This window comes from Tursiops truncatus, chromosome 15, assembly GCF_011762595.2.
Source record: "Tursiops truncatus isolate mTurTru1 chromosome 15, mTurTru1.mat.Y, whole genome shotgun sequence".
Classification (NCBI taxonomy): Eukaryota; Metazoa; Chordata; class Mammalia; order Artiodactyla; family Delphinidae; genus Tursiops; species Tursiops truncatus.
Genome location: NC_047048.1, coordinates 55,912,229 through 55,932,793, shown reverse-complemented (window position 1 = coordinate 55,932,793; position 20,565 = coordinate 55,912,229). Strand labels below are relative to the sequence as shown.

At 48.0% G+C, this 20,565-nt stretch overlaps 1 protein-coding gene across 11 annotated transcripts in view; it reads left to right on the top strand.

Moving 5' to 3' along the window:
* The window catches only part of SMOX (spermine oxidase), a 66,767-nt gene that overhangs the window by 30,565 nt on the left and 15,637 nt on the right, over positions 1 to 20,565 (top strand). For 3 of the 11 annotated variants that reach the window (XM_073792716.1, XM_073792715.1, XM_073792714.1), the window contains exons 5-8: positions 3,479 to 3,652; positions 3,815 to 4,574; positions 5,276 to 5,436; positions 9,306 to 9,380. In XM_073792716.1, coding sequence (XP_073648817.1) covers positions 3,479 to 3,652; positions 3,815 to 4,574; positions 5,276 to 5,436; positions 9,306 to 9,311 — 1,101 coding nt within the window. In that variant the 3' untranslated portion in view covers positions 9,312 to 9,380. Of the gene's footprint in view, positions 1 to 3,478; positions 3,653 to 3,814; positions 4,575 to 5,275; positions 5,437 to 7,125; positions 7,380 to 7,814; positions 8,658 to 9,305; positions 9,381 to 18,006; positions 18,089 to 20,565 lie in introns of those variants that run through there. The other 8 variants (XM_073792711.1, XM_073792712.1, XM_073792713.1 and 5 more) reach the window with 5 other exon arrangements.

Here is a 20,565-nt window from a genome sequence, read left to right as displayed (position 1 = left end):
AAAACAAATTGTGATGGGCAATGAAAAGTGGATACTGTACAATAATGTGGAACGGAAGAGATGGTGGGGCAAGCGAAATGAACCACCACCAACTACACCAAAGGCCAATCTTCATCCAAAGAAGATGATGTTGTGTATATGGTGGGATTGGAAGGGAGCCCTTTATTATGAGCTCCTTCTGGAAAACCAAATGATTAATTCCATCAAGTACTGCTCCCAATTAGAAAGCAACAGTCGAGGAAAAGTGTCTGGAATTAGTCAACAGAAAATGCATAATCTTCCATCAGGATAACGCAGGACCTCATGTTTCTTCAATGACCAGGCAAAAACTGTTACAGCTTGGCTGGGAAGTTCTGATTCATCCGCTGTATTCACCAGACATTGCAACTTTGGATTTCCGTTTATTTCGGTCTTTACAAAATTCTCTTCATGGAAGAAATTTCAATTCCCTGGAAGACTGTAAAAGGCACCTGGAACAGTTCTTTGCTCAAAAAGGTAAAAAGTTTTGGGAAGATGGAATTATGAAGGTGCCTGAAAAATGGCAGAAGGTAGTGGGACAAGATGGTGAATATGTTGCTCAATAAAGTTCTTGGTGAAATTGAAAAATGTGTCTTTTATTTTTACTCAAAAACCGAAGGTACTGGGACTTCCCTTGTGGTGCAGTGGTTGGGAGTCCGCCTGCCAGTGCAGGGGACATGGGTTTGAGCCCTGGTCCGGGAAGATCCCACATGCCTTGGAGCAACTGGGCCCGTGCTCCACAACTACTGAGCCTGCGCTCTGGAGCCTGCGAGCCACAACTACTGAATCCCGTGCGCCTAGAGCCTGTGCTCTGCAACAAGAGAGGCCACCGCAATGAGAAGCCCATGCACCACAACGAAGACCCAACGCAGCTAAAGATAAATAAATAAATTTATAAAAAACAAAAAAAACCCGAAGGTACTTTTTGGCCAACCCAATACCAGTTCTACCATTTATTAGCTGTATAATCGTGAGCAAGTTATTGAGCCTCTCTGAGCCTTACTTTCCTCACCTGTAAAATGAACACAGTTATACCTACTTCATAGTGTTATGACGGTTAAATGAGATCCCAATGAAAAGTGCTTAATGAGGATTGGGGTGAGTATTATTAGCTGTTACAGACCTGTCCCATTTCCCTTGCATCACATTGGGAAGATGTCATTTAACCCAGGACAGGAGACTGAACATGACAAATGCATGTTCAGTTAAGGCTGTCCTAGTCAGTGGTTGACACAAAGAATCACATAGATGGACTAAATTTGTTTGTCCTCAGTTGGGCATTTTGGCCTTTAGTTAACATAAGCTGACTAGCTACTGTGTTGCTTATCACTGAAGGGAAAAACCCGGGGTAGGGAGGAGGCAAGTTGAAAGCCTGACTCCTTGGCTGTGGAACTGGGTGAGGAATTTGCTGAGGACTCCAGTTAAGACCAAACGCCCAGCATCTTGTGACTGTAGGGAGAAGAAAAAGGGATAATTTAAGTCATTTTCTTCTTTATATTCAGAGACATGTTTAATTCCTGTTTCTATCTTATGTGGAGGCTTTTCCCTTGAGTGGAGTGGTGGGGGGTGGGCCATGCCACTTTCCTTCCTCTACTCAGCAGCCCCAGGGCCGGGCTGCAGGGCAGACATATTCCTATGAATGTGTGTTGACCAAATTCAGACTCACTTTAGGAGGGGAAACACGCCATTAATCAGCATCAGCCACAGATGTTTGGCCAAGGAGCCCAAACCTACCAGTGTCCTGGGAGGGAGAGTGGGCATGTGATCATGCTCACAACCCTTCAGTGATGCCAGGGTCTTTTTTTTTTTTAATACATTTATTTATTTTTGGCTGCATTGGGTCTTTGTTGCTGCTCACGGGCTTTTCTCTAGTTGCGGTGAGCGGGGGCTATTCTTCCTTGCAGTGCGCGGGTTTCTCATTGTGGTGGCTTCTCTTGTTGCAGAGCATGGGCTCCAGGCGCGCAGGCTTCAGTAGCTGCGGCACGCGGGCTTCAGTAGTTGCAGCGTGCAGGTTCAGTAGTTGTGGCTCATGGGCTTAATTGCTTCGCTGCATGTGGGATATTCCTGGGCCAGGGCTCGAACCCATGTCCCCTGCATTGGCAGGTGGATTCTTAACCACTGCACCACTAGGGAAGTCTGCCAGGGTCTTAGATAAAGTCCAGGGTCCTTGACATGACTGTTAGTTCTTCGTGCCCTGGCCCTTGCCTGCCTTTCCAAAGTCCTCTCTTGCAACTGTCTTTCTCCTCACTGCCCACTTCAGCAAGACAGAGCCACTTTGCATCTTACACTCTCCCTCTCCCCTGTCTTTGAATATGCTGTTCCTTCTGCCTGAAATACTTTCCCTCTCCTTTCCACTGCCTACTTGGTTATCTCCTGACTGTCTAAGGTTTTCTGAGCTGATCTCACAACCCCTGGGTTCTTTCTTGTCACAGCACATCAGATAGAAACAGCCCAGTTATGATATCTCTCCAGCTTGAGTGAGGACCAGAGCTTGGTTCCATGTCCGTCTTCCTCAACATTACAACTTGTGTTGGGCACATAGCCCAGTAAGTGGTTGTTGAGTGAGTGTTGGGGCTCAGACCTTGCCCTTTGGGGATCCCAGCCTGACCCAGGACTAGCTTACTTTCCTCAGGGAGACCTGCCCAGTGTTTGGTGGGAGTTATGTATCAGGCAGGCAGGGAAGGCAATAGGCCCCCACTCCAAGGAACTGTTCATTGCTTTTTGTTGATGAAGTGTGGTCTGGAGTTCTTGCCAAAATATGCCCGTGAAGTGTACTTCCATTCCTTGGTGCACTGGGGCCTCCTTCCTCTCCACATGCCCTGCCCCAACATGGCCATCTTCCTTAAATGCGTCTGGGTCCTGCAGTAAAGGGTACACTTTGTGTGGACCTGAGTATGATTGGGAGGGTCTCCAGAAAGATCAGATTTCAAGGCCCCTACTGCTCCCTCTCCCCCAAAACACTGGCCAGACCACAGCTCCAGACTGCCCTCCTGGGATAGGGTGAAGCAGATACACTTGAGCGGGAATGTCAGGGGAAGAATTTGTGCATTTGGTTCTTGGAAAAGGGAAATGTGTGTAGACCTGGGTTCTTCAGTGGGCAGTATGCTCAGCCATGTAGAGCGCATGTAGGGGCAGTACCTTCCCCACAGGCTGTATAGGCACCAGACATTTCACTTTGTTCTAAGCAGGGGCTGAGTAAGAGAGCCTCTGGGACCCACCCCACCTCCTGTGTGTGGAAGCAAGGAAGCTGACTGCCCAGATTCAGCCCCACACCTCGATTTGGTTGGTTCAGCCTCAGTGCAGCACTGAGCACGACGTTGATTTACCAAAGGAGAGGCCCCGTGGGCTTAGCACATCCGGGAACACCTTGGAGGTGGTGACTACTGAATTGGAGCTCTTAGGTCTGAGATGGAGGTAGGATGAGTGAATGTGTTTTCAGTCTCCTGGGGTCTCTTTGTAGGTCTATAACTTGACCCAAGAGTTCTTCCGGCACGGTAAACCAGTCAATGCTGAGAGTCAGAACAGCGTGGGGGTGTTCACCCGAGAGGAGGTGCGCAACCGCATTAGGGACGACCCTGATGATCCAGAGGCCACCAAGCGCCTGAAGCTCGCCATGATCCAGCAGTACCTGAAGGTATCTTTGCCATCTCGGAGCTCTGTTGAGTACAAATGCCAGAGTGAGGAAGACTGACCCTGGGGAATCTGGGTCCGAGGAGGGCGGCACTGCCCTAAAGTCCTGCTCCTACCCCTGCCCAGCCTTGGCGGTCACCTGGCTCCCCTCTGGCTCTTCCCACAGGTGGAGAGCTGTGAGAGTAGCTCGCACAGCATGGACGAGGTGTCCCTGAGCGCCTTTGGGGAGTGGACTGAGATTCCCGGTGCCCACCACATCATCCCCTCGGGCTTCATGCGGGTTGTGGAGCTGCTGGCTGAGGGCATCCCGGCCCACATCATCCAGCTGGGGAAACCCGTCCGTTGTGTTCACTGGGACCAGGCCTCGTCCCACCCTTGGGGCCCTGAGATTGAGCCCCGGGGTGAGGGTAACCATAATCATGACACTGGGGAGGGCAGCCAGGGTGGAGAGGAGCCCCAGGGGGAGAGGCAGGATGAGGATGAGCAGTGGCCGGTGGTGGTGGAGTGCGAGGACTGTGAGGTGATCCCAGCAGACCATGTGATTGTGACCGTGTCGCTGGGCGTGCTCAAGACGCAGCATGCCAGCTTCTTCCGGCCAGGCCTGCCCGCTGAGAAGGTGGCTGCCATCCACCGACTGGGCATCGGCACCACCGACAAGATCTTTCTAGAATTCGAGGAGCCCTTCTGGGGCCCCGAGTGCAACAGCCTACAGTTTGTGTGGGAGGACGAGGCGGAGAGCCACACGCTCACTTACCCACCCGAGCTCTGGTACCGCAAGATCTGTGGCTTTGATGTCCTCTACCCGCCTGAGCGCTACGGCCACGTGCTGAGTGGCTGGATCTGTGGGGAGGAGGCCCTTGTCATGGAGAAGTGTGATGACGAGGCAGTGGCTGAGATCTGCACAGAGATGCTGCGGCAGTTCACAGGTGCGTCCCTGTCCCTGTCCCGCTGCCTGCTCCATGGGCCTCGCTGCGTCTGCCCTCCTCCGCTAGACCCTCTGGGTCTCCTGAACTGTGTGCTAGCATCCTTGTCCCTAGGTCGTGACACTGAGGTGGTGTGCCCACTGGGAGAGATGCGGTAGGGCACTGCGTCTTGGCCTTGGCCTCCTAAATTGCAGGCTCTCCCCCTGTTTGGAACTTGAGACACTCAAAACCACAGGCTCTGTATTTCTTCTCTGTTTCTAAGGGCTGTTGGTGAAAAACTCAGATTTCACCGCAAAACCTCAGATTGCCGATTTCCTACTCATGTTGTCTTGCTAAGAGATGGATTTGTGGTTTTTTTCTGTCTGATTTTTAGTTGAACATCTTTCCTCCACTATCCCAGAAGAGTCTCACAAGAACCCCTAAAATTGGAAGGGGGAACATTATTATCTGGAATGTTTTTCAGATAGGAAAATTAAGGTCCACAGAGAGGAGGTATTTTGCTGGGGGTCACAACGAGGCGTTGAGGGGTACACAGCTTGAACCCCAGCCTCCATCCCTCCCTCCTCCATACTCCATGTTTATCCGTAGCAGCCTGGCCTTCCTGGAGCCCTAGAGGTAGAGTGGGAGTTGTCTTCTCAGGGGTGTCTTCTGTGTGCAGCCATTTCATATTCTCCCCCCCCTTGGCTCTTCTCACTCCCCAACAGGGAACCCCAACATTCCAAAGCCTCGGCGAATTCTGCGCTCAGCCTGGGGCAGCAACCCCTACTTCCGGGGATCCTATTCATATACACAGGTGGGCTCGAGTGGGGCAGATGTGGAGAAGCTGGCCAAGCCCCTGCCATACACGGAGAGCTCCAAGACAGCGGTGAGTGTGGGTGTGCTGGGTATGTGAGGGAGGGGGTGCAGAGTGAGGGGATCTGTGAGGGGTGCGGTGGGCATTTTGTATGTGTGTTTGGTCCAGGGGAGGAGTGGGAGGGTAGTGTTCACTGAGGAGTGCCAAGGTAAGATAGATGGAGTAGCTCCCATAATGAAGGAGAAAACAGACAATGTGCACTCAACATCTGGAAGAACAGAGTCAAATTGAGATGTGTTAAACTCTTTCTTGAGGTTATAAAAACTGAGCCATTTAATGCTGTGCTGTCCAATATGGTAGCCATTAGCTTTAAAGTAATAAATCCAACATTTTGTTCGTCAGTTGCACTAGCTACCTTTCAAGTTTGAGAGCCACGTGTCACTCATGGTTACAATGTTAGAGTGTGTCACTATAGAGCATTTCTGTCATCGTGGAAAGTTCTTTTGGACAGCACTGACCGAGTATGTTTTGTTTATTTTCCCCAATATGTTTTAGAAAATAAAATTGAGAATACTGACCCTCCCCCAAATTACATCAACTATGTAATAATATACACAGAAAAATAATAAATTGAAAAGAAATTATCTCTATATATTTCTGTTCCCATGAAGTAAATTTTGAGTTTTCCCCACCAAGCACACACATAAAATAAATGTTAAAACCCCAACAGAATTATATTTAAAATAATTCTTTGGTGTAGTTGGTGAAGAAGATTGTAGTCAACCAATATGTGTTGTGCCTGCCCTGGCTGTGCTCAGGGGGAGAGAGGAAAAGGCCTTCACTGCTGCTACAGCCATCCTCCTGAAAAGCACACCTTTTCTTGTCACCTGCATCAGTTAGGACTAGTGCATATAACAAAAAGCAAAACAAAACAAACCGTGGTTTAAACAAGATGGAACTTTACTTAGGTCACATAAAAGGAAATCCGGAGGTAGGTGTCAGGGCCCAGCATCAGTAGCACCTGGCTCCATCTTCCAGGCCACCTTGTGGTCCAAGAGGTCTGTGGAGGCTGCTGCTCTTGCTCTCATATCTGTGACAGGCTGATGGGTAAAAGAAGGGAACCCCTGGGCTGAGTCAGTGTTTCTGAGCAACAGTGAACTTGAAGTTGATTGGCTAGAACTTAGTCACATGACTCCACCAGCTGCTAGTGGGATACTAGGTTGGGATACATCTTTTTTTTTTTTTTTCCCGGATGGCAATGGACCCAGTTAAAAGACAGGATTTTTGTTACTGAGGAGAAAGAGAATGGATGTGGGAGTAGGGAGCTTGCCCTCTGCCACAATATGTGCCCCCTTTTCAGCTTAACCACCTCTGTGGGCTCTTTGTTGGTGGGTTAAAACCTCACTACTCAAGGTGGGTGGTCCATGGACAAGCAGCACTGGCATCATGTGGGAGCATGTTAGATGTGCAGACTCTCAGCCCACCCCAGACCTGGTGAATTAGAAACTGCATCCTACCAGGGTCCCCAGCTGGTACCTTTGCACATTCAGTTTGAGATGTACTGGAGTAAAATCCAAACTCAAGCTTGGAATGCAAGCATTAGTTCTGTGCTTGGACCCCACCTAAACAGCCTCCTTTCTTAAGGTTGAGCCCTGGCTATACCAAAATTCTCACTGTCTCCTAGACCAGGCCTGTTTTGGTGCATTTTTGCCCCCATTTTTCCTTCTTCCTGAAACGTCCTTTGCCTGTTTATTTATCCAGCATCTTCCGAGAAGAAGCCCAAAGGTCCTGTCCTCTGGGAAGCTTTGTGTGATCTCCCTGACAGTGGGCCTCTTTCCTGGGCTCTCAGCACCTCGCCCAAACACCCATCACGTCACGTATGACGCCATTTAGTAATTGGGTTTCGTGTCTGGCTTCCCCACCAGCAAGGAAGCTCCTCAAAGCAGCTGCCTGGTCACCTTTTATCTTCCAAGTGCCCAGAACAGTCCCTGGAACCTAATAGAGGCTCCATAAAGGTTTGTTAAATTACTGCCTAACTTTATTGAGTGCTTATATTCTTTCAGGTTCTGAGTCCTTTCGATACATTATTTCACTTAATTCTTACACCCACTCTCAGAAGTAGAGGGTATAAACCCATTTTGGAGATGAGAAAATCAAAGCTTAGGGAGGTTAACTCATTCCCTGAGTTCACTAGTAAGAGGCACAGTGAGTCTCTGAAATTGTAGAGACAGGACTCATGAAAGCCTCAGAGCAGAAAGGACTGAGGCCTGGATGTTTGGGGAAGAAGCAGGGGAAGATGGGGATGGGCAACTCCTCATCCTGTGGAAATAGTACCTGCATCTCAGATGCCTGCTTATTCCTCTCTGACTTGTAGTATGGATGGGTGGTTCTGGGGCAGACAGGTAGCCTTTCTTGCTCCTCCACCTTCACTTCCCTGTCCCCCTGCCCAGCCCATGCAGGTGCTGTTCTCAGGTGAGGCCACCCACCGCAAGTACTATTCCACCACCCATGGTGCTCTGCTCTCTGGCCAGCGCGAGGCTGCCCGTCTCATTGAGATGTACCGAGACCTCTTCCAGCAGGGGACCTGAGGGCCTCCTCGCTACCGAGCGTGTTCCTTAAAGAACCACTAACTTGTGACTTTCAGCCCTGCCCCTTGCTGTTGTGTACTCCTCATTTCCTAATCCTCTGGAGAATGGATTTGTATCTTTTGTAGAGCTAGACATCTAAATGGCTTCAGACCTGGCCCTGTAGCTTTTCCTTTTCTCCTTGCTGGGTGGTGACCAGGGTGGGGTCTGTTGATTTACCTCTGTGCTCTGACCTCTGACCTCCCCATGCCTCCCCTCATCTCTGAACTTGTTATTGTAAGTGCCTTCAATACTCTGCATTTTGGGATAATAAAAGAGGCTTGCCCTTCCTGTGCTCCTCAGCTTCTCTCTTCCGTTTTTCTTAGCCTTGTGTGTATATGTGTGTGTGTGTGTGTGTGTGTGTGTGTGTGTACGTGTGTGTATGTGTGTCTGTGTTTATCTGTCATATCCTCTTTGAGTGAAAGGATGGTGGGGGTGCTGTGGTCTGGCTATACCCCCAGAAAGGAAGGTGCCTGCCTTTAGTGGAAGGGGCATCCCCTCACCCCAATCTGTTTGTGGTTGTTTCCTTTCCTGCCCGTGAGACCCCTCTGGAGTAAGGGCCCCTCACTGCCCAGCCTCAGCTCCTTCAGGACAGGCCTGGGTCTGCCTGTTGGCCATTTGCCAGACTTCTCAGAGCCTGATCGGGTAACATGGCCACATGGAGTGAAGGTGAGTTTTATGGGAGGGGACACCTGTTGTGGCTCCATGCCAAGCTCAGATGTGTTAATTATTAATCAGTGTCACCTGGCCACAGGGCCCTGGGTCTGGCCCTTGGCTTAGCTTCTGTTGACTTCTGGGAAGGTGGATAGTCCAGCCATTTTTTTGCTGAGTGAAAACACAGACACTCACATATACACCCCTTATATACCCACACACACATACATCACTCCCACACAGATACACTACCCCACACCCTTACACCTATACGTAACTACACTTACACACATGCATAAAACCTTAAAGAACATTTAGTCATTTTCTTACTCCAGATTTCTAGTGACAGAGTTTGAATTCTATAGGGTTGAGGGGTTGGGTGGTGGAGGAAGTGATGAAAAGTCAGGTGCACCCCCTGGTCTAACTCTATGAACTTAGGTTGGGTCCACTCTTCAGAAGTATAGGGCAGTGCCCTTGATATGACTCTACGTCCTTTCCCCCTTCACCTCAGGCTGTGATGGACATGTCTAACACATAGATATTCCTCTGCACGCCTCCCTGCACCTGCCTGCACATCCCTACATGCACACCCTCCTACATGCATATACACCCCTACACACACGCCTACATGGACATATCTAATAGGCATCCTTGCTTTGCCAGGGTTGACCCACCAGACATCCCTCATGGAGTTTATGTCAGGGATTCATGTTCGCCTGATGCATAACTTGAAAAACTGTAAGTATATATTTAAAAAATTTTTTTGAATAGAGGATCTATCAATGTAGTTAAAGCTCTAAAGTCATAAAAGGATACACTGAACAACCTCCTCCCACGCCTGTCCCCAATACCATTGCCACTTCCAATGGCCCCGTGTTATTAGTATCTTGTGTATCCGTTTTTAGATATGTCACTGTAAATGTATACTGTTCTCTCTCCTTTTTATGCTAAAGTGACAAAGTATTCATCCTGTTCTGCATTTTGCTTGTTTTAGTTAACATAATGTATCTTGGAGCTATTTCCATAACAATACTTAAATGGACAAGTGATACAGTCTTGGACCCTCCCCATGTCCTGGATTTTCCCCACCAACTGTGCTAGGGAAAGTGGTGAAAGAAGTGGCCCATCACATAAGTATGGGGGATGAAAGTAATACTTAGAGTCTCTGGATCACAGGTGTAGGAATTTTGAAGAACTCTATGAGGGTGAAGGGCTGGAAATGTTTATTTGGTGATTGCATGTTGGGGAGCTTCAGGTGTGCCCAAGTCAGGAGGGTAGTCGTAAGTGCTGGAGGTAGAGTCTCTTAATTTGACATGGATGCCAGCTCAGGCTGGGGAGGGTGATTCATCCCATCAGGGAAGCAAAACCTCCAGAGAGTTAAGTAATGCAAGTAATGCGCCTAAGATCACTCAGGTAGGTGGTGATGCTGAGACTTGATCCAAGGTCTGTTTGGTGCCACAGTGCAGGCTTATTCTAGTTACTATGTGATAAAAAGAAGAGGCTGGTGCCATCAAAAAAAATCTTAGGCCATTACCAGACAGAGTGGAACTGGGTACAGCCACACTGGGAGACTGTGGTGGCAGGTTCTACTAAAGCAGGCCATGTGCCTGCCAGCATTTCCACTCCTGGAAATATACCGAAAATATACCGAAATATACTGAAAAGAAATGAGTGCATATGCCCACCAGAAATATGTACCAGAGACTAGATGTACCAGGGACACAGGATGAGTTCCTTGCTGTGATTAGGTTCCTGAAACAGCCGTGGCATTGATTGAAACCCAAATGACTCTTAGTGGTATCTAATATGGCATGCTCAGGCCAACACCTGTGCCTATGCCTGCTATACAATTTCTGTCACCTGTGGGAGGTCACTTGAGAGGAAAGTTCTTTCCTGGCACTGGATTCTATGTAGAATTTGTTGCATGGTTTCTTGTGCTGTGGGCATTAGTGAATCCATGGGCAAGGTGTTCAGTTATGGCTTTGTGGAAGCCTCAGAAATGTTCCTTCAGGGGGCCTGGGTTACTTGGCAAATACTGTCTCTTTCCACTGTTGCTGCTCTGGAACAGGTGAGGAATATTAGCTCCGCCTTCATGGGAGCCACTTGGAATGTCTGCCCTACCTACAAACAAAGGTAGAAGTGAAGTGCCTTTGGTTTGAGTCACTCTGCATTTGCTCGGGGCTGTCAGGATGAGCCCACAGGTGATCCCAAGGTGCAGAGTGAGGTGGGCTGCTGGTTCAGTTCTAGAGAACTGCCTGTCTAATTAATGGTCTGCCAAACATAATGGTATATTCACATGAAAGCCGTGTTTTCTCATAATGACCAGCTGGTGTCCCTTCTTCCATGCTTGGCCCTTTTAGCCTGTTCTCCACACAGCAGCCAGTGTGATCCTTTAAACTATATGAATCCAGTTATTTGCTTCCCTGGTTTCCAGCGATTCCCACCATACTGAGCATAAAAGGTGATTTCCAATGTCCTGTGTGATCTGTTCTGTGGCCTCCACTTCCTTCCGTGGCCCCCTTCTTTTGGCCCTAGCTGTCCCCTTTATCTGGAATGCTTGCCCCCAGGTAGTGCAAGTCTCTTTCCCTCATTGCATTCAGTTCTCTAATCAGCTGTCACTTCTCTAGGAAAACTTCCCTAAGCACCCCGTTTCACAGCACTCCCAGCACTCTTTGTCCCTCCCCTTGCCTGTTTCTTCATAGCCCTTCTCTTTCCATGATGTCATATTTTTTTTGTTTATTTATTTGTCCATCTGTCCCCCCGACCCCTTCCCCAGGATGTAGGTTACATTGTCCAAAATAGTGCCTGGTATAGTGGGTTATCAATGAATATTTGCAGAATGAATGAACAAGTGAATGAAGAAGCTGAGCTGAATGGCGTCATCCCCCAGACCCACCATTGGTGCTGGCCAGCAGTCCTCGTGGGCTTCCCTTGTCAGCTCCCCTTCAACTCTGACACCTCCCCTCCCCCACCAACTGTCAATAGGCACCATGGTCTCCTGCTTCACGGACAAAATAGAAGCCACCTGGAGGCAACTTCCTCGACAAATCTACAAACTGCTAGCCTTCACACCTGTCCTTTTAGACCAGGGGTCCCCAACCCCTGGGCCAAGGACCGGTACCGGTCTGCAGCCTGTTAGGAACCGGGCTGCATAGCAGGAGGTGAGCGAAGCTTCGTCTGCTGCTCCCCATAGCTCCCCATTGTTTGCATTACCGCCTGAACCATCCTCCCTGCTCCCCCGGTCTGTGGAAAAATTGTCTTCCACGAAACCGGTCCATGGTGCCAAAAATGTTGGGGATTGCTCTTTTAGACCTTTCCCAGGCACGATGGAAGTGTGTGACCCATCACTTGTGCATCCCATGCCCCAAACTCAGGGACTTTGCTTGTCCTTTCCTATCCGCATTCTCTCCACTCCGTGCTTGCCACCCACACTTCAGTGTCCTCACATCTTTCCCATCACCAACCCTCATCTTACTCCCACTTTTCCTTGCCTCTCTTTCGGCCAAGCATCACGTTAGCATTTCCTACACTTGCTCTCTCTGCATCCTTACTATCCTCACCCTAGCAGTGGTTGGTGGGGGTCCTCAGGCCGCAGAGGGAGACACAGGAAGGACTGGGCTGGCTCTCCTTTTCATGGCTGGGAGAGGTGAGGAGGACCTCTAGGTCTGCGGAAGCACAACCTCATGGGCTGAACCACATCCTTTGGCGCCATCTGCTGGCCATTTTGGAATGCAACCCTCTTGCTGCACAGGGAACATTTGTGTCCTGGATTCTGTGAGCTTTTCTGAATAAAAAAAAAAAAAATTCAATGAATCATAGAAAGTACCTTTAATTAATGCTGAATAAGTTAATAAAGTAAGATTCCCCCCCAATATTGGCCCCCAAGATATTTTCTTTTTTATTCATTCGTTCATTCACTATTTTGTTCATCCAGCAGACTCTTGTGTGCCAGCTTCTGTGCTAGAAATGTTTAATTATGCTTCAGTAAATAAGTTTATTAAGTAAATAAATAAGAAGTATGAACTTATTTTATTCCCCAAGTGAATCTGGACTGTATGATTTCAATTCTTTTAAGTTTGTTGAGGTTTGTTTTATAGCCCAGGATATGGTCTATCTTGGTGTATGATCTATGGTGCTTGCAAAGGATGTGTAGTGTGCTGTTGTTGGGTGGAGTGTTCTACAGATGTTGATCAGATCCTGCTGGCTGACAGTGTTGTTGATTTCCTCTGTATCCTTGCTGATTTTCTGTCTATTTCTACTGATTGTTGAGAGAATAGTTGAAGTGTCCAATTATAATTGTGTATTTCTTTATCCTTTCAACCCTATCAGTTTTTTTGTATTAATAGACTTTTTTAAGAACAGTTTTAGATGTACAGAAAAAGTGAGTATATAGACCCTACCTCCATTTTCCCTATTATTAACATTTTACAGGACTTCCCTGGTTGTCCAGTGGCTAAAACTCCACGCTCCCAATGCAGGGGTCCCGGGTTCGATCCCTGGTCAGGGAACTAGATCCCACATACTGCAACTAAGAGTTTGCATGCTGCAACTAAAGACCCCGCATGCCGCACTAAAGACCCTGCATGCCACAAGTGAGGACCCCACATACCGCAACTAAAGATTCTGCATGCCGCAACTAAAAGATCCCGCATGCCGCAAATAAAAAAGATCTCACGTGCTGCAACTAAAAGATCCTGCATGCCTCAACTAAAGATCCCACGTACTGCACCTAAAAGATCCCGCATGCCGCAACTAAAAGACCCCACATGCCTCAACTAAAAAAGATCTCGCATGCTGCAACTAAAAGATCCCCATGCTGCAACTGAAAAAGATCTTGCATGCTGCAACTAAAAGATCCTGCATGCTGCAATGAAGATCCCATGTGCTGCAACTAGGACCTGGCGCAGCCAAATAAATAAATAGATAGATAGATAGATAGATAGATAAAATATTTTAAAAAATCCAACTACAGAAAAAAATCTTACATTAATATGATACATTTGTTATAATCAATGAACCAATATTGGTATATTATTATTAAATAAAGTCCACAGGTTAAATGAATAAACTAATGTCTTTTTCTGTTCCAGAATTCTATCCAGGATGCCACATTACATTTAGCCATCATGTTTCATTAAGTTCCTCTTGGTTGTGATGTTTTCTCAGACTCTCCTTGTCTTTGATGATCTTAACAGTTTTGAGTATAGTCAGGCATATTGTAGGATGGACCTCTATTAGAATTTGTCTGATGTTTTTCTCATGACTAGACTGGAGTTATAGGTTTCTGGAGGAAAACCACAGAGTTAAAAGTGCCATTTTCATCTCATCACATGACCTTGATCACTTTGCTGAGATAGACTTTGTCAGGTTTCTGTACTGTAAAGTTATCTCCACCCCTACCCCCACCACCACCCACCTCCCACCCTGCGCCATCATACTGTCCTCTTCGGAAGGAAGTCGCTTTGCAGCCCACACTTAAGGAGTTATACTTCCCTCCTTTAGAGTAGAGTATCTACATAATTTATTTGGAATTCTTCTACGTATGAAAATTGTCCCTTCTCTTCCCTTACCTCTCTCTATTTATTAACTTATTCAATCATTTATTTATATCAGAATGGACTCATGGATATTTATTTTATACTTTGGATTATAATCTAATACTACTTTATACTGTTGTTAAATTGTTCCCACTTTGGTCACTGGGAGCTCTTTCATTTGGCTCCTATGTCCCTTTGACATGCCCCCATCAATGCGTGGGTTTTTTTTCTTTTTTGGGCACTTCCTTACTTTCTGCACTAGTAAGATGCTCCAGGCTTATCTTGTATATTTCCTGCTTCTGTCATTGAAACAGCCATTTCTCCAGGGAACCCTGATTCCTTTTAATAGAGCTTGTTCTGGCTCGGGGCAAAAGCTAGATTGGTGTTGCCAGTTGTGGTTGTTAATGGCAAAAGTGACCTCAGTTCTTCATTTCTCCCTGCTTTGCTGTGTGATCTTGCATCTCCTCCCACTAAAGAGGTTGTTATTGGCTGAATTATGTCCCCTCAAATTCATGTGTTGAAGTCCTAACCCAGCTCCCTATAATGGATTAAAGATTATTCAGCAAATATTCAATCTCTTTCCTCTTCCTCTGGGAGCAGAATATATTTTCCTGCCCCATTGACTTTGGGCTTGGCCATCTGACTTGTTTTGACCAACAGAAAATGAACAGACATGATGTGGTATGAGCAGAAGCTCCCAGCATGCTTGCACAGTTGGGTTTGGCCTCTCGTTTACTTGCCATTTGTCATAAGAAGAACAGGTCCCTGATAGCTGATGTTTCAAGGAGAACATGGAGAAAGGGGAATAGATGTGAGCCTACAGAAGCCTGGAACCAAACCTACCACCTGCAGACAGACACATAAACAAGAAAAACAAATGCTTGTTCTTATAACCTGTGAATTTAGGGGTGGCTTGTTTTGCAGCATTATCATGGCAATAGTTGACTGTTACACCTCTCTATGGGGGAGTCATCTAGCCCAAGAAGGATATTTCTAGGCACTAGTGATAGAGTGAGCAATGGCCCATAGACTGGGAAGCCATCCACGCTACAGGGTGGTACAGTTCCAGCAAAGGGGCCTGGCAGGAATGGGCCAAGGGATTCAGATTCCTGGAGGATTCATTTCATGGCTTGACTGTGGCTTAAGGAGCTGGAAGAGATAGAAGCCAGTGGCATTTTTTTAGTTCCGTTCTACCAGACTACAGAAAGATCTTCTAACTGCCACTGCCCAGTTCTCAGCTCATGAGGAAGAAGTTTGTTCTAAAAATTCAGAGTTGCTGCTACTCCTCTTCCACCAAATGGAGAACCTGAGAAGCTACAATGTTTCCCTCTGCTCTCAAGGTCCCTTCTGACCCAGACCCACAAGTTTGGACAGTATTAAAGTCTTTTCTGAAGGTAGAAAGTTCCTGCAGGGAATCAGGAGGATGGGTGATCATTACTTTGTTCTCAGCTGCTCAGAAAACAATTCTTGGCAGTAGGACAGTCCTCGCTAATCTGATCATACCAGGTCTCCTCCTAAGTTAGGACTTTGCACCTGCTGTTCCCTCTGCCTGGAATGCTTTCTCCCAGCACTCTGCATGGTTTACATCATTACCATCTTCAGGCCTTTTCTCACACATCACCTTCTACCTGAGACCTTCCCTGGTACTCAAACTGAAAGTGCAACATCCTGTAGCCTCAACACTTCCTGTTCCCTTTCCCTGTTATATTTCTTTTGCTTATCACCATTTACTATATGTTTTGTTGTTATTACCTATCACTCCTGTCTCTCCTGAAATGAGAACTCCATGGAGACTGACATTTTTTTTTAAATGGATGTATCCCCATTGACTGGGCACATAGTAGGTGGTCAGTAAATATTATAAAATGCATGCATTGTTTATTGATCGTCACCTGGCCATTTGTTACTGGTTGAGAGGCATCAGAGGGCACCTGGGCCCATCTGAGCAGGTGCATTTCCCACCTGGGGTTGGAGGAATACCAAATGCCTAATCTGTAAGAGGCCCAGGCATTTGGTACTTGTAGGCTTGTCTACTAGGGTGACTATTCCCTGAGAGCTTGAACATAAAAGCTCTCAAGACCGGCTTCTGAGGGTTCCACTCTGAAATTGGACCCATGATAAATGAGATTAGAGACAAGTAAAGCAAACTTCAAGGTACAGAGTGAGACAAAAGGCTGGGATTGAAGCATGAGATGGGAGGATGGAGAGGGATATATGATGGAAACAGAGGCACAATGCACTGGGAGATGGAACCCTGGCCTGGGGACCGATCTCCATGCCTGGTGCACTAAATAAGTGACTCTTCCTTTTAACTTCCTGGCTTGGTCTCTGAACTCACTAGTGGCTTTCAGACTACAGTTTGACTTCCTATCAGGTTCATTTATCATCATGAGGACATTGGCTTGTGTGATAGTTAAATTATAGTTCCCATTAAAAATGAGCACATTGGCTTTGGGCTTATGATCTTCATGTCCTAGTGAGTTAGGCCATCTGTGTCAGCTTTTATGAGACTGTGGAACACTGTGGAACACCGACCAGACCCATTTTCTGGACCTGTAATACTGAGGACCTGCCCCTTGGCTGGAGGCAAGTTCATTGAGCAAATAATACCTCATTGAGCCTTTTGGGGCACAGCCAGCCAGATATTTCGTTGTGTCCCCTTTTACTTTTTACTAGTCTCTTTCAAAATCCCACACATTTGGTCAGTTAGGGAAAATGTCCTTGAGGTAGAGGGCTTCCAAAAAAAACCCCTTGTGTTATGTTTGTGGTGAGAGGGGGAACTGTTAGCTTATGCTGTTTCAGATTAGATAACTGTCACAGGCTTGCAGTGTGGTGACTCGCCTATGTGACAGACACTGAAAGCTGCCTGCCTGATATCCATTGCTTCCTTCTGCTGCCAGAATCGTGATTTTTTTCAGAACAGCAGTGTTACCAACAGGAGGCAATGATCCACGTTGCCCTAAAGCAGGGTCGACAAACTTTTCAACAAATTTTTTTTTTTTTTAATTTAGGCTTTGTGGGCCAAGAGATAACTTTCATACAATACACCTGTCATGAAATATTCTCCTGACTTTTTTTTCTCCAACCATTTAAAAATGTATAAACCCGTTCTTAGTTCATAGGCTGTACAAAGTCAGGTGGTGGGCTAAATTTGGCCCACTTTGCAGACCTCTGCTCTAAACCAATCACTCCATCTTGTTTTTTATTTTACCAGCCTCCCTTGCAGGGTGGGCATGGCACCCACTTCTGGCCCTTAAGACCCAAGTGGAGGTGTGCTGGGGAAGGGTGGTTTGGGGCAAACTTTATTATCTTGATAAAAGGAGGCAGATTCCATAGCCCAGACCCTTCTCCGTTTTTCTCCCCCTTGAATATGAATGTGAGTTATGGTGCCATTGGTCATGGTGAAGCAACAAGGAGGATAAAAACCAACACACCGAAGACTATGAAGCAAAGACAGTAAGAGCTTGTGTGTGTGACTTACACTGCCAGAAACTACCTACTTCATAAATTGTCAGGTGAGAAAAATAATGACCAATGTTTAAGCAGCTTCCTTATTACTTGCAGCTGCATTTTTAACTGATCCAGTGTGCTAGAGATGTCCTTCATTATGTGCTCCACCCCTCCCCCATCTAGGAGAATTACTTTGCCCACAGACACCGGTACACAGACAGCTGTGTTTTGTATCACATGCTCCATCTCATTCCCATCTGCCTGCTCAGCTGTTCAGACCTGACCTCAAATTAGTCAATCCATAGGCTGGCTAGTGAACCATGATCTTTGTGGCTGGTCTCAGGAATGAGAGCTGAGACTCCTATGGTTTCTGGCAGGACAGAAAAAGGTGGATGCAAACAGCATGATGGAGTCACATGAATGGCGAACTCCTGGAAGGAATGTCCACAAATGTCATGGGTGAGGTACTCCTCCAACGCATCCTTCCCTCCTGCCCCTGGCTCTAAAAGCTCAGCCTGTTGTGGCCCCAGTTCCTGGATTTCTTCTTGGTTCCAAATTCACCCTGGAATTCCTGCTTCATTCTTCTCCAGACAAGAGCAATTTGAGAATGTAGGCCAGGGGCTTGTTCAGCACTCCCTTTGTTTCCCTGCTTCCACCAAGGGGTGGATGGGGGAAGGGAAGAAACGCCAGCCCAGACCTGCAGGAGAGCTGAGTGCAGCCCCACTTCCCAAAGGTACCACCCCCAGCACCACCTGGGTCCACTGGGCTCCCCAGAGAGTTATTCTGAGCTGAGAGGCTATGGGACGGATTTAGCCTTTACAAGCATCTGGTTTTGTGCTTCGCTGAACCACAAGAAGAAGAAAAAAAAGGAAATTCTTTTCCAAGTGGACAGTGAACATGTAACCTCCTGGGGGTATGACAGGATGGGAATAGAAACAGGGTCAGGAGGGCACTGAGGAGTCAGGGATCTGACAGGTCACCAAGGTCCCAGACCTTTCCCCAGGACCTGTCAGTGCCTGGAGCAGGAGGGACTAAGGGACTAGCTTGTAGTGGTGGTAATTGTGGTGAGGGGCCTGCAGGGGAGAGTGGGGCTCCAGGTGGGAGGGGTGGGTGGGCTGCAGGGCACCTGGAGCAGGAGGACTTCTTTCTGCAGAAGTCCGGGGTGTAGCTGGCTCTCTGGCTGGGGAAGAATACAGGCTCTAGCCCCTTGAGGACTGGTGGAACCAGCTGAGGGGAGGGTCTTGCAAAGATGGTGATGTCAGCCAGCTATCAGGTTGGCACTGGGGCAGTGTCCCAGGCAAGGGTAATGGGGCAACTCCTTCAATCTAGTATTTAATGAACACTTATACCTAGTCTTGAGCAGCCCAGGGTCAGACAGTCCACTTCCTCATAGTGGATGAAGACATGGATTCTATCAGTGGACTCTAAGCCAGGATGAGCTTGGTGTGAGCTACTGGAGAGGCTGAGGGCTACTCAGGGCTTAATTCTGAACAGGGGGTCTGGGAAGAAGGTCTTGGGAAGATAATGGCAAGTGGAGAGGGCGGGCAGGCTCAGGGCCTCTGGGAGCCTGAAGCCTCAGCATCAGTGGCCTTGTCATGCCTGCATGGAGTAGAGGACATGGCTTTGCATGAGGCCGGTGGGCTTGTATTTGGGGTGTCTGGGGTCATCCAGGGGAGGGTGAGCACGCATTTAGAGCTAGAGTAGACCCTTGGGATCCATTTATGTACAAGTGGTCATTTAGATGATTTGGAGTGGATGAGATTGGGTAGCAAGTTGAGATAAGAAAAAAAAACCCTGAGGGACACTTAAGGGCATAGAGAGGCACCTGCACAGGAAGGGGGGGGAGAGAAAGAGAGAGGGGGGGAGAGGGAGGGAGAGAGGGAGGGAGGGATGGAGAGAGAGAGAGGGGGAGAGAGAAAGAGAGAAAGCGGGGGAAAGAGACGGAGGGAGGGAGAGAGAGGGGTGGGGAGAGGGAGGGAGGGAGGGAGGGAGGGAGAGAGGGGGAGAGAGAGAAAGGGGGGGAGAGAGAAGGGGGGGAGAGAGAGAGAGAGAGAGAGAGAGACTGAGAGAGAGAGAGAGATTGAGAGAGAGAGAGTATGTGGTCAGGGGACCAGAAGATCCCAGGGGTGTGGTTCAGGCTGGGAGAGGAATATTTCAGGAAGCAGGGAGCAGCCACCAGTGTGGACTATGGCAGAGACGGGGGTGGGGAGGAGATTGGGGAAGTGAAAGGTCCCAGGTGACTTGCAAAAGCAGCCCTGGGGGATGCTGGGTCAGAGGTCCTGGAAAGAGTGTGGGAAGCAAGCAAGATGGGTAGCAAGAGCCCAGCTGGAGAGGAAGGGTAGACTGGAGCTGGGGCCTTGGGAGGGAAGTGGGAATGCAGCTTTCTAAGGAATTGCGTGTGTGTGTGTGTGTGTGTGTGTGTGTGTGTGTGTGTGTGTGGGGTGGGGGCAAATTGGGCAAATACCAGTGCCCTTGGAGGCTTGCTTCTGTTTCTGTCACATTTCACAAGACCATCCTCCTTCCCACTCACAGAATCCTTCAGGCTTCACTCAATCCCTTGAGGATTGTGTAAAGGAACTCCTAGTCCCATTTTGATGGGTACTGAGAGTCTTCCCCGCTCCCCCAGTCACCTTGACATTTCACAGGGGCCTCCTGCAGTCTAGGGCCCCATTTTTTATATGCACCTCAGGGACAGTCTCTTTAATCAGTTGTATGGGCTGGGCTGGGGTACCTGAGGACCTTCTCCCAGATGTCCCAGAATCACTTGCAAGAGGCTACCTCCTCTAGAAGGGCTGTTGCTATTCCCTCCATTCCTCTTGGCCACTCCAGGACTCTTTGCCATGTCCTGAGAACAAGGTCAGCAGCTCAGTGCTTTACAGATGATTAGAACTGGGATGCTGGATGCCTCTGCTGTGGCACAGCCTCTCTGGGGCTCT